The sequence below is a fragment of the Chenopodium album genome, chromosome 20, assembly GCF_948465745.1.
Source record: "Chenopodium album chromosome 20, dcCheAlbu1.1, whole genome shotgun sequence".
NCBI classification, from domain to species: Eukaryota; Viridiplantae; Streptophyta; class Magnoliopsida; order Caryophyllales; family Amaranthaceae; genus Chenopodium; species Chenopodium album.
The window spans coordinates 31,772,363-31,785,311 of record NC_137853.1 but is presented as its reverse complement, the minus strand read 5'-3'; the positions used below and the strand labels follow the sequence as shown (position 1 = coordinate 31,785,311).

Here is a 12,949-nt window from a genome sequence, read left to right as displayed (position 1 = left end):
TAATAAATTTTAGTGATAGCCAATTAAATACGAGATTATTAATTTCTTTTATAGTTAAATAATTTAAATGACACGTAAGCAAAATTGGGGAATGATATTTCTCAGTTTAAATTAATTAAATATAAAATATTATCTTTTGATAGCAGTAATTTTATTTAAATATGTAACAAATTATAGCACATGAATATATATATTAAAAAAATATTTAAAAAATTCAAACAAACCGTGCATCGCACGGGTTTCATCTAGTATTTTAAATAAGGCTCAATCATTAATAAATGTTTGACTCAAAATATATTTTACTCTTATAAAAACTTATAGTTAAAATAGTTTAACCATTTTAAAATATTTCATTAAAATACTTGAGCCCTTAAAATATATTTTATACATACCTAATTACTTTATAAAAATACATAAAAATACGGAGTATTACATATGTTTACATCAACCTAGAAAATAAACTTATCTTTTATACAACCTAAGTTATGAAGTCCATCTTTTTCGGTTGATATCTCGAGCTCTGCTCTGATCTTTGGTTGTTGAGGTCTTGCCCCAGCATTACACCGGAACCAGCAGGTCGTTACAACCCGTTGTGAAGTTCCTCTTAGGAAACTCCTTAAAGTTCCATGTTTGGAACTCTTCTTCTGACTTTACTTGTCCTCATGGATCTTCTAAAGTTCCTTTGTTTCAGTTGCTATTTCAACTCCCATAGTTTACTAAACTTGTAAATAATATCACAACACTAGAAAATTCTTATTAAATGGAAGTTTGCTCAGAAGTTTGCTCAATTACAACCATCATCATCAAAACCTCATAAGGGTCAACAGAAGTCATGTATAAAAGCAACATTCTAGAGAAAGCCAAAGTTGACCTTCCAAATTGGAGAAAAGTAGGAGTCTTTAAAGACGACATCCATGAAACAAGATTATGTCTCCATGCTTACGTTTTCCAATTTTCTTGGTTGACAAGTACAAGTGAATCTCAACACGTTTCGAAATATAATTCTAATGTAAAACTCGCCCTTTTGAATTTTCATACAATTCCGAGTTATATATATTATTACAGCTGATTTCTTACATTATTTTCTAAAACTGTGCACTTTGTGCAAAAACAAAGATGGTGATGTCTGAGACCTCTAATCAATCCTCTATGATCCCCTCCTTCCTATACTCCTCTTCGTCTTCCTCCTCCTCGTCTTTGAGTTCTCATCAATTTGATCATGCCACGTACGATTACTCGAAGTCTAACAACTTTCTTCTCCCTTCACCATCAACAAATGGAGTAGTGTCAAAGAATAGCATCATGGTTGCTGCTCCTAGCGAAAAGATAAAGATGTATTCGCCGGCATTCTATGCAGCTTGTACTGCTGGTGGAATGCTTAGCTGTGGTCTTACTCATACTGCTGTTACTCCACTTGATCTTGTCAAGTGTAATATGCAGGTAAATTTTCACTTTAATAATCTTTTTTGTTGTTCTGATTCGAGTTTTATGGTTTCCTATTGATATTATGCCTCTGGTTTTTTTTACATATACTTATGTATCATATAACCTAAGATGCAAATACTTTATTATGTTGTGAATTTAGAAGTTGGGTTTTTGTTTAGTCTTTTTCTTGGGATTTTTTGCAAGAGGTTTGACTGTTTGAGGTCAGCTTCAGCATAATACCTCTTATATTGTTGATCAAATCACACCTCATGTAAAATTAATCTATGCACTTGAGTCTCATGTTTTCTTCTCGGAAAATTTGCCAATTACTACCTTCCACCGAATTCTGGTGACTTAATGGCTTAATCACGTCACAAGCTCACAACCATTCCATATAGGGATGGAGGGAGTACGTACATTTTATTTTTGTTTGTGCATGCACTAACTCATTAATGAAGGAGACTTAAAAGATACCTGATTGTTCAGATTGATCCAGCAAAGTATAAAAACATAAGTTCTGGGTTCGGAATTTTGATGAGAGAGCAAGGAATTAAGGGCTTGTTTAAGGGTTGGGCACCAACTTTTCTTGGTTACAGTGCTCAAGGAGCTTTCAAAATGGGGGGCTATGAGTTCTTCAAGAAGTATTATTCAGATATCGCGGGTCCTGAGTACGCAGCCAAATACAAAACTCTGATATACTTGGCTGGCTCTGCATCTGCTGAGGTGATTGCTGATGTTGCTCTTTGCCCTTTCGAAGCTGTGAAAGTTCGTGTGCAGACTCAACCTGGCTTTGCTCGAGGCCTGTCTGATGGCCTTCCTATGTTTATCAAATCTGAAGGTGTAAAGGGGTATAATAACAATTGGCCTTTCCTTAATTTTTGTCAACAATTACAATATTATCAAGCTACAACTTCTTACCTATAAGATTGAACTTTTTCTTACAGATTGTACAAAGGACAAGTTCCTCTTTGGGGCCGTCAGATTCCATGTAAGTGAACTTGTTTCCCTTCCATTGGTTTTCGTTATCTCTTTTCTTCAGCTCTCATCAGTCTCATGTACTATATATATACGAAGTATGACTTATTTAGGTGTAGTATGGTGGTCATGGGAAGGTAAAATTTGACTTGGTTTTGATTGCAGATACAATGATGAAGTTTGCATCATTTGAGACCATTGTGGAGCTAATGTACAAGCATGCCATTCCGACACCTAAAGACGAGTGTAGCAAGACAATGCAGCTTGGTGTTAGTTTTGCTGGTGGATATATTGCTGGTATATTTTGTGCTGTTGTATCACATCCTGCAGACAACTTAGTTTCCTTCCTCAACAATGCCAAAGGCGCATCTGTTGCTGATGTAAGTTAACAAATTTCATCCTTGTTACATTATTCTGTATCTTAGCTTGTTAATTCTATAAAATCATTTTAAATAACTAAATTCTGTATATAGAATAAAGTTTTATGCCTCCATTAACACATTTTAAATTCTGCAGGCTGTGAAGAAGTTAGGACTAGTAGGTTTATTTACGCGTGGCCTTCCTCTTCGTATAGTCATGATTGGAACCCTTACTGGTGCTCAATGGGGTATCTATGATGCTTTTAAAGTGTCTGTTGGCCTGTAAGTTACATACTCTGGCTGTGTTCTCATCTTATTGACTCATCCTCGAAATACGTTTGTATATGTAACTTCGCTTAACCCCTCATTTTGTGTGTTATATAGGCCAACTACTGGTGGAGGTTCTCCTGCTTCCGAAGCTAAAGAGTGAACTGAGTGGTCATCGACACTGGACAATTGTGGATCGGAAAACCGGAAACTATAATTCTTCTCATAATTGTACATTGATACCTATTTTGACAGATTACATACAACATTCTTACACGAATTTGTTCATCTTTGTGAAAGGGTGATCATGACTCGTTTATTGATATAAAAAACAAATAAATTGTAGTAGCTATAATGATGATTGATTTTTGTATGAGTAGATTTTTTGGTTTTATGATAAATTTTGTATCTGTTTAATACGTGCACAATATTATGATATAGTTTGAATGTGCTCAATTTGCCATTTATATAGTTAAATTGGTTTCTGTCTTCAATATTGGAAAATTTACAATATACATATTAGAAATTCGGTCTGACGAAAGAACATGAGAAGTACCGAACTAGCAATAACACCGAATTGCAGCTTAAACTTGTTCATACACATAATGACAATCTAACTCAATACGGAGTAATTAGTCTTGCTAATGAAAAACAGGGTTCATAATACAAAGAGTGACTTGAATATCATTATGAAGTCTATCTCGTTTGTTTATGTGACTTTTAGAGTAGTTAAGGGAGATACAGACCACGCTAATTCACAAGTACCTACTAATATGAACAGCTCAATAATCTATTTTTTTCTGCAGAGTAGTTTGATATTAATATATTATACGTAGTAGCTTGAATGTTTACCTTAAAAGTGGCACATCCATGAGTTCTTGCAGCTAGATTCCTGTAAGAATTTCGATAAACACGAGTAACATGAGTGATAAGAAATAAAAACAACAAAACTTGAATTATTCATGTCAACTTTCAAGTGAAATATATCACAAGTAAAAAAAATAAAGTCTCAGTGTTTTAATTAGAGAAAGACGTTAGGCTTATACTAAATTGCAAAAGAAGATAGCAGAGTAGCTACGAAACTCAGACAAATAGTTCTTAAATTTACGAGGACATTAAAGTTTGGTCTGTTACCTTTGTTGGGTGTATCATGTACATTGTTCGATTCATGACTAATTGCACACATTATACTTTGGGATGATTTAAAAGTCTACAAAGAAGGCCAAATTAAGTTTAAATTACTCTGCAAAACGCATGATTAGGATAAAACTAACAAGGTGTTCTACATTTATCATCGATTAACTACCCTATTGCTTTCTCAATTAAACAGATATTTTACACAACCATTGTATATTTTATCCTACACACGGCGATTTTAGCAGGTAAGAATGTTTCGCGTATACTGTGTATAAGAACAACCTTTTAGAAATGGCCAAAGTTGACGACCTTCCAATTTTCTAGAAAAGTAAACTCCATAAAGATGTATGACATCTCTACGAAACAAATTATGCTTCAAGTACACCTCCATGCTTACGTTTTTCAATTTTTTTGGTCAAAAAGCACAAATGATTCTTCCCTTTGAATTTTTAGACTACTTCAACTTATATACATGTACATTAACAACTGATTTCCTACATTATATTCAACTTTTGGCACTTTGTGCAGTAACAAAGATGGTGATCTCTGAGAACTCTAGCCTTTCCTCGATGATCCCCTCTTTCCTATACACCTCTTCGTTATCATCCTCCTCCTCCTCGTCTATCAGTTCTCTTCAATTTGATCATGCAACTTGTGATTCCTTAAAGTCGAACAACTTTTTTTTCCCTTCATCATCAATATCAACAAATGGAGAAGTGTCAGAGAATAGCATCATGGTTGCTGCTCCGAGTGAGAAGATAAAGATGTATTCACCTGCATTCTATGCAGCTAGTACTGCTGGTGGGATGCTTAGCTGTGGCCTTACTCATACCGCTGTTACTCCCCTTGATCTTGTCAAGTGTAATATGCAGGTAAATTTTCATTTTAGGCACATTTTTTATCGAATTTGGTGACCTTTGTGTCACATTGGCTCTAATACCATGTTAAAGGACCAACTCAATTATAAGCTTAAGTTGATGGTTGAGACCCAAAAATATGTTATTTACTCTTATCATGAAAAATACCAAAAATAAAGTTACCATATTTTTCAGATTGATCCAGCAAAGTATAAGAGCATTAACTCTGGTTTCGGAATTTTAATGAGAGAACAAGGGATTAAAGGCTTGTTCAAGGGTTGGGCACCAACTTTTGTTGGTTATAGTGCTCAAGGAGCTTTCAAGTACTGCGGCTATGAGTTCTTCAAGAAGTATTATTCAGATATCGCGGGTCCTGAGTACGCAACCAAATACAAAACTCTGATTATCTTGGCTGGCTCTGCATCTGCTGAGGTGATTGCTGATGTTGCTCTTTGCCCTTTCGAGGCTGTGAAAGTTTGTGTGCAAACTCAGCCCGGCTTTGCTCGTGGCCTGTCTGATGGCCTGCCTAAGTTTGTCAAATCTGAAGGTGTTTTGGGGTATGCATGGTTTCTCACTTACCAAAGTTGGTCTTTCCTTTTTTCATCAACAATTAAGATAATGTCTAGTTAAGCTATAACTTCTTATGTACAAGATTGAACTTTTTTCTTACAGATTGTTTAAAGGACAAGTTCCTCTATGGGGCCGTCAGATTCCCTGTAAGTCCACTTGTTTTCCTGGTTTTGTCGATTTTTTCTTAATAAACTCTCATGTCTCTATATATGATGACTTATTTAGATGATTAAAATGAACTTTTTGTCTACATATTTTATAACAAGTCTTAAACAACAGAGTTTTCATACATGTTGTAATATGGTGTTATTGGTGTAGTATGATAGTGATGAGACAAATGTCGAATTTGTCTTGGTTTTGATTGCAGATACAATGATGAAGTTTGCATCATTTGAGACCATTGTAGAGCTCATGTACAAACACGCCATTCCAACACCTAAAGACGAGTGTAGCAAGACAATGCAGCTTGGTGTTAGCTTTGCTGGTGGATATATTGCAGGAATATTTTGTGCTGTTGTATCACATCCTGCAGACAACTTAGTTTCCTTCCTAAACAATGCCAAGGGTGCATCCGTTGCTGATGTACGCTTCCAAATTTCATCCTTGTTACATTATTTTTTTCATACTACTCTATTGACATTCTAGCTAATTTTGTATAAAAGTTTTCTATGATTCTAGTAACACATTTTGAACTGTGCAGGCTGGTAACAAGTTAGGACTAATGGGTTTATTTACGCGTGGTCTTCCCCTTCGTATAGTCATGATTGGAACCCTTACTGGTGCTCAATGGGGTATCTATGATGCTTTTAAAGTGTCTGTTGGCCTGTAAGTCACACATTCGATCTCTAGATGTTTTCTCAAATTGAATCGCGGTTTCTTTGAAATATATTTGTAACATCTCTTAATAATCTCTCATTTTCTATGCTTTATAGGCCAACTACTGGTGGAGCTTCTCCTGCAACTCAACCCAAAGAGTGAACTGAGTAGTCTTCTACATTGGATATGATAGGACAATAATCTCATGATTTTTACTTCAAATCTTTGTACAATGATACCTATTTTGACAATTTTGTATACTTTCTTACATGATTTTGTTCACTTTTTTAATTGTTGCATACATGATTTTTGAGAATCAGTTATCATGATTTTTTTATTGATATCAAAAATAAATAAATTTAAGTATCTATTGTGATGATTAATCTTGTATAGTTTTTGGTTCTATAACAAATTATGTATGTGTTTAGTACTTGTACAATAATTATAGAGTTATACTTAAAATTAGTCTGGAATTGAAACTGGGAAATAGTTGTTACCCCCATGAAGTTGAAATGTAGATATAAATAATGCTCAATTTGTAATTAATATCCACTTACATGTTAAAATAATACGAGTATAGTAGAGATGAGAGAGGGGAAATAATAATTCGGATCGGAGTATAAATTAAACTTTATTCAATCTATTGACAACCTACCTGTACTATAAACAGCATATATATATAGGGCAATACTAAGCTAAAAGTAAAGAAGATAATCTCATTCCTAACATATATAGTAACATTAGCCCACTAAACCCACTCTTTTATAACTCCACTAACACAAACTAATTACTTGCGAGTTAGGGCATGTTCATATTTACTGAACTGAGCTGAACTGAACTGATTGGAGCTGAACTGAACTGAACTGATTAGAGCTGAACTGAACTGAACTGAATTGAGCTGAAATAAATATTTTATGAGAGAGGGAAATTAAGAGCTGAACTGAACTGAACTGATTGGAGCTGAACTGAACTGAACTGATTGGAGCTGAATTGAAATTAAGTAAATGTGAACAGGCCCTTACCCAAATAACAATTTGAAGCAAACTAATTACTTTAGTGGCTAGTATTAATAGCCATATATAAATGTCTTTAGGAGGCCAGGCTTAATTCCAATGAGCTTCTATTTTATTTTTATTTTATTTTTATTTTTATTTTATTTTATTTTTTTTTTATTTTAATTTTAAAGTAAGCGTGACCCAAAAAGATGAATGTATAATTGTCTTAATTTGAGTGGATTGGATTTAAATTGATGACATACCAAAAAAACTCATATGTAGTATTAGACTTATATGGATGAACTTGACCATATTTGGACATCCAAACAAACTTTTTTCTTTTGTTTAAATCGTAAATTCATAATTAAGTTCCAATATGAAAAAAATTAGAACATTTGTTAAACTAGTGGAACATAATAATCTATTCTCCTTGTAAAAAAAAAAAAAAAAATAAATAATCTTTTTTCTCAAACAAAAGACTAATGTGAAACATATAAACATCAAACTCATCAATATATAAATTATCATAAAAAAATAAGGCTAATGATTTGATATCTATAATTCTCATTTTGTTCTTTTCTTCAGCCTATCGTAATCTTCCATAGATTTTCATCAAATTTTATTGGATTTATACAAGAATTCCAAGATTATTTGTGCATAAGATGTGATTGCTATTTAATCATTTGAAAAGTAATTGACTTATATTATGGCCGTTAAATCCTTCCCAGATAAGATGGGCCCTAATTTAGTAAATTAGCGTGCAAATTTGCCCGGAAAACGTTTTGTGCATTGCCGGATAACACCAAAAAATAGCACAATGAAGTGTTATTAAGCACAGAAGTATGTGGTACAAGGCTAGTAATTTCCCTTTTATACGAACAAAGTAAAACAACTGAACCTGATAACGTTAGTGTGAGTGTGAACCTAGACTTGTCATTTGTCAAGTTTCTAATTCCGTACCTCCAATAAGAAATAATCCGATTATAACTTTGATCATTAACATCAAATATTGGGTGAGTCAATTACACCTTGACTCTACTCACCTAAAAAATAAAAATGAAATCTTATTCACAAAGATATTTATAAAGTCTTTAACGTTTACCAAAATTGAAATTTTATTTCATTTTATGTTAATACTAGGGGGTTTTTTTTTTTCCCCCACAAATTTTTATTACCATGGATTACCATTATAGAGGTCGAATATTAAGATAAAGAAAATTTAAATTTGTGAACAAAATCACATGTTTGTAGGTAAGGTTTTGTCGACATGGTAATGGACATATAGGATTTCCTTGCAAAATAATTACATAAAATTCCATAACCATTCCCACTATTTATGACGGTTTACGAAACATGCAGATAATGGTACGTACAATTAAGCATTATAGATAGGACTTTATTTATAATAGAGATAACCATAACCATATAGTCCATATGTGTGAGAGTGTGTGACTAATTCAAATTAGAACAAATGGAGCATATCTTTATAAGTTAAAAAAACACAAAAAAGAGAACAAAACCAAATTAAAACATTATCCCTTTACTCGAAAGAAAGCTCACATCCTCCTAAAACACCCGCACTTTCCTAGTATTTGGTTCTTAGTAAGTTGTATAAGTATATTATATCCTTGTCATTTTGTCAATCAATCATTTATTTTGTTGCAATTTCTTAGGCAAATTTCACAATCCATTTGCCATTTCACGCGTAAAAGTGACTTTGAAGACAAAAATGCCAATTGGTTCTTAGAAATCTAATTTCACTTTTTATTTTTTGGTTTCTGTTAGATATGGGTTTGGGCCGCACCCGTCACGGGGGAGTGCAAGTCCACCACTTCATAAGACCAAGGAAGTTCCACCTCAAAACCATATGGCAATGAGTTGAGTAGCTCCTTAGCCTTATATAGTGGTGGTCTTGCTTTATTAGCATACGATTGTTATGGTTAATTTTTAAGACTCGTCTCGACGCACGACAAGACGCATGACCAAAGAGACAGTGAAGCAGCGAAGGGCAGTATATCTCCCTGGAAAATCGGTTTGACTAAGTCCTGGAATATATTCACTTCAGCAGTTTGTTCCTCCTATTTTTATGGGATTTTTCCCAAATAATTCAAAGGCAACAAGAAGATAGTCTCGAGACTAGGTCAAGCAACGGTCTCCTATTTTTGCGGAGGACGTTTGAAGCATCTTCAACGGATATCTCCAGCTTAACTACCCTAGCATGATTATAGTATAAATAGGACGATATTTGTATCATTGAGGATCATCTCATTCATACTGCTTAGCACTTACATTCAAAAGCTCTCACAACATTGTAATCATCTATTTTTCATAGTGAATCGGTGGTCTTGCACCCACCCGCAGTTTTTCCCGCATTTGGGTTTTCTGCGTCATCAAAACACCTTATCTTTTATTGTTTCAATTCACGTCTATTTAGCAAATCACTCTAGCCATCGTACGTCCCAGCCTTAGGACGCCATTTGGCGAAATTTGGCATAAACAATTTGGCGCCCACCGTGGGGCCGACGACTAGATAAACTTCGAAAATCTCCAGAAACAACCGATTCCCCTATCGAAACATCCCGCCAACATGGTGTCATCCGAAGAGAACATGACGATTGAGCAACTCATGGAGCAGGTCCGCAAGGCACGAGAGGAGCTCGAACAGCAGAAGGCAGAGAACGCCAGGATCGCTGAAGAAAGTCAAAGGACCGCAGAGACGCTCAGAAAGGAACTGGATTCTGTCCGCAGCAACAAGCCCCGTCACCGCCACAACACCGATAACATCTCCACTATGATGGACTTGGACTCCGGTGAAGAAAATGAGGATGAAGGTGAAGAAGAGGATGATCTCAGCGGTCGAGAAGCGGAAGACGGACCAAATTCGACGTCCCAGAGGTTGAGCAAGATAGAGGCCCAGAACGCCAAGCTACTTCGACTGCTGAAAAGGCTGCCAGGAGCGCCCGTGCCTACAATCACTGAAGACGCAGATGGCTTCGCCGCATTGCCATTCGTGGAAGAGATTGCGATGGCCGACATCCCCAGAAGACTCAACATCCCTCCTCCAGCGTCGCTCTATGATGGAAGCACCTGTCCGTTGGAGCATGTCAACCATTACAAGCAGCGGATGTGGCAGTACTCCATCCCCTGCAACCTGCTCGAGCCAGTCCTGTGCAAATCTTTCGGAGCTACCCTTACAGGACCTGCCCTTGAATGGATGTGTGATATTAAGCGTGGTTCTATTGCTAACTTTCAAACTTTGTGCAACAGGTTCTATAGTAAATTCAACAACAGTTGCAAGGTTGAAAAGCAGACCAGCGACCTCTACCGCGTCGTGCAAACGAGCGGCGAGTCTATCAAATCTTATTTTAGCAGGTTCAATAAGGAGATGATCGGTATCAAAGGCTACGACGTCCGTACCGCCATAGAAGCTTTCAAGAGAGGACTGACGGACGACTCAGAGCTATACAAAGAGCTGACCAAGTATCCATGCACAACCTTTGAAGAAGTCCGGACTCGCGCCCTAGCACAGATGCGACTGGAGGACGACCTCGCCATCAGAAAGGGTTACCGACCTTCGCCACTCCCCAGCAGCGACAGAGTCTCGAGGAGACCCGGCGACAAGAAAAACTGGCGTCGTAGACCCTATGACAGGCCAGGTCAGGTAAACTCAGTGAATAATGTTAAGACTAACGTTGATCAAAGTTCTGGTGACAGGTCTCAGAAGCAAGATGCCGACGCACACCCCGACATTGCTGAATATGGCTTCTGCGTCGACATCGGGGGCGTGGTGAATGCCCTGCATTCTCTAGGAAATGTCGCTCGTTGGCCAAGGAAAAGCGACAGGCCGGACGAGGGAAAGGACAAATCCAAATGGTGCGATTATCATGGCGATCATGGCCACCGCACCGAAGACTGCAACGCCCTAAGGAAAGAAGTAGCCTTCCTCTTGAAGAAAGGTCACCTCAAAGAGCTGTTGGGAAAGGGCAAATCGAACAACAAAGCAACAACGTCGCAGCAGCCTCAGCAGCAGCAGCAAGAAACTCAACATCCTCCAAAAGGACCAACGGTCACTAAGGTAGTTCATGTTATTACTGGTGGATCTGATATATGTGGACTAACCTATTCCGCAGCAAAGAAAATAGCAAGAACATGTAATCCAGAGGAAGCCGTCCCCATGGACGCCCAGTCGAGCAAAGATAGAGCACTAGAAGCAATGGTCCTAGCCTTCGACGACTGCGACTTGGGAGACTACCGAGAAGAACATCATGACTCCCTAGTGATATCCCTGACCATCGGCAACTGCTTGCTAAAGAGAGTACTGGTCGACGGAGGAAGTTCAGCCAATGTTCCGTTCAAAAGCACCTTGGAAGACATGGGGATCGACGACAGAGACGTCATCAGAAAATCAACTGTCCTCGTAGGTTTCAGCGGAGAAGCTCTCAGCACGAGCGGAGAAATCGTATTGCCAACCTTTGCTGGGGGCGTCAACCTCTCAACGAACTTCAACGTCGTCGATTGTCCGTCAGCCTACAATGCCATCATTGGTCGCCCTTGGATCCATAGGATGAAAGCCGTCCCATCAACATTCCATCAAGTAATCAAGTTTCCAACAAGATGGGGAGTGCAAGTAATTAAGGGCGAAAGGCAAGAAGCCAGGAGATGCTACAGCTCCACATTAAAGCCCTCTAAGAGGACGGTATAGCAATTACAGCAAGGACCAGCGTCAGCAGAGCCCGACGAGCAATCAATCGATGAAGTGGCGCTGGACCCAAGCAAACCAGAGCAGACTGTCCGGATCGGAGCATCACTCGACCCAGGTATAAGATCCGAACTGGTTGAATTCCTTAAAACTAACAAAGATTGCTTTGCTTGGTCGCACGAAGACATGACAGGCATCAGTCCCGATGTGATTACTCACAAGCTGAACGCCGACCCCAATCACAAGCCGATCAAGCAGAAGCGGCGCAAGTTCGCCCCGGAGAGAAATCAGGTAATCAACGACGAAGTCCAGAAGCTAATCGAAACAGGGAAGATAAGAGAAGTCAAGTACCCCGACTGGTTAGCGAACGTCGTAGTAGTCAGCAAGAAGAATGGGAAGTGGAGAGTCTGCATAGACTTCACCGACTTAAACAAAGCATGTCCCAAGGATCCATTTCCCCTGCCACACATCGACGCAATGGTCGACGCGACAGCAGGCCATGAGTTACTCACATTCATGGACGCGTATTCAGGGTATAACCAGATTTTGATGCACCTAGACGATCAAGAGAAGACAGCCTTCATGACGGACAAAGGGATCTACTGCTACAAAGTCATGCCATTTGGACTTAAGAACGCAGGAGCCACGTACCAAAGACTCGTCAACAAGATGTTCAGAGAACAATTGGGCGACACTATGGAAGTGTACATCGACGACATGCTGGTGAAATCCAAAAAAGCAGAGGATCACATCAGTCACCTTAAGCAGTCTTTCGATGTCCTGAGACAATATGGTATGAAACTTAACCCTACTAAGTGTTCTTTTGGAGTGTCCGCAGGAAAATTCTTA

At 37.8% G+C, this 12,949-nt stretch overlaps 3 protein-coding genes across 3 annotated transcripts; all 3 read left to right on the top strand.

Moving 5' to 3' along the window:
- The first annotated feature begins 1,104 nt into the window (after window positions 1-1,104).
- Window positions 1,105-3,443, top strand: LOC145598014 (mitochondrial phosphate carrier protein 3, mitochondrial-like). Its single transcript, XM_081654300.1, has 6 exons — window positions 1,105-1,440; window positions 1,912-2,273; window positions 2,370-2,413; window positions 2,566-2,780; window positions 2,917-3,041; window positions 3,144-3,443. Exons 1-6 carry the CDS (start codon window positions 1,117-1,119, stop codon window positions 3,187-3,189), a joined length of 1,116 nt encoding a protein of 371 aa, XP_081510426.1. The 5' UTR covers window positions 1,105-1,116; the 3' UTR covers window positions 3,190-3,443.
- A 1,256-nt stretch (window positions 3,444-4,699) lies between these two features.
- LOC145597032 (mitochondrial phosphate carrier protein 3, mitochondrial-like) lies at window positions 4,700-6,568 on the top strand. Its single transcript, XM_081653213.1, has 6 exons — window positions 4,700-5,035; window positions 5,216-5,577; window positions 5,693-5,736; window positions 5,958-6,172; window positions 6,291-6,415; window positions 6,523-6,568. The coding sequence occupies exons 1-6, from the start codon at window positions 4,700-4,702 to the stop codon at window positions 6,566-6,568; spliced, it is 1,128 nt and encodes a 375-aa protein (XP_081509339.1).
- A 3,420-nt stretch (window positions 6,569-9,988) lies between these two features.
- On the top strand, window positions 9,989-12,103 carry LOC145597031 (uncharacterized). The gene has a single exon (XM_081653212.1). The coding sequence runs from the start codon at window positions 9,989-9,991 to the stop codon at window positions 12,101-12,103; it is 2,115 nt and encodes a 704-aa protein (XP_081509338.1).
- The last annotated feature ends 846 nt before the right edge of the window (window positions 12,104-12,949 follow it).

Excerpts from the sequence above, each read along its gene's own strand:
- LOC145598014 (XM_081654300.1), top strand. The coding sequence starts at position 1,117 with ATGGTGATGTCTGAGACCTCTAATCAATCCTCTATGATCCCCTCCTTC. Across the intron at positions 1,441-1,911 it reads TTGTCAAGTGTAATATGCAG|ATTGATCCAGCAAAGTATAA; the intron begins GTAAATTTTCAC and ends CTGATTGTTCAG. Across the intron at positions 3,042-3,143 it reads TTTAAAGTGTCTGTTGGCCT|GCCAACTACTGGTGGAGGTT; the intron begins GTAAGTTACATA and ends TGTGTTATATAG.
- LOC145597032 (XM_081653213.1), top strand. The coding sequence starts at position 4,700 with ATGGTGATCTCTGAGAACTCTAGCCTTTCCTCGATGATCCCCTCTTTC. Across the intron at positions 5,036-5,215 it reads TTGTCAAGTGTAATATGCAG|ATTGATCCAGCAAAGTATAA; the intron begins GTAAATTTTCAT and ends CATATTTTTCAG. Across the intron at positions 5,578-5,692 it reads AAATCTGAAGGTGTTTTGGG|ATTGTTTAAAGGACAAGTTC; the intron begins GTATGCATGGTT and ends TTTTTCTTACAG.
- LOC145597031 (XM_081653212.1), top strand. The coding sequence starts at position 9,989 with ATGGTGTCATCCGAAGAGAACATGACGATTGAGCAACTCATGGAGCAG.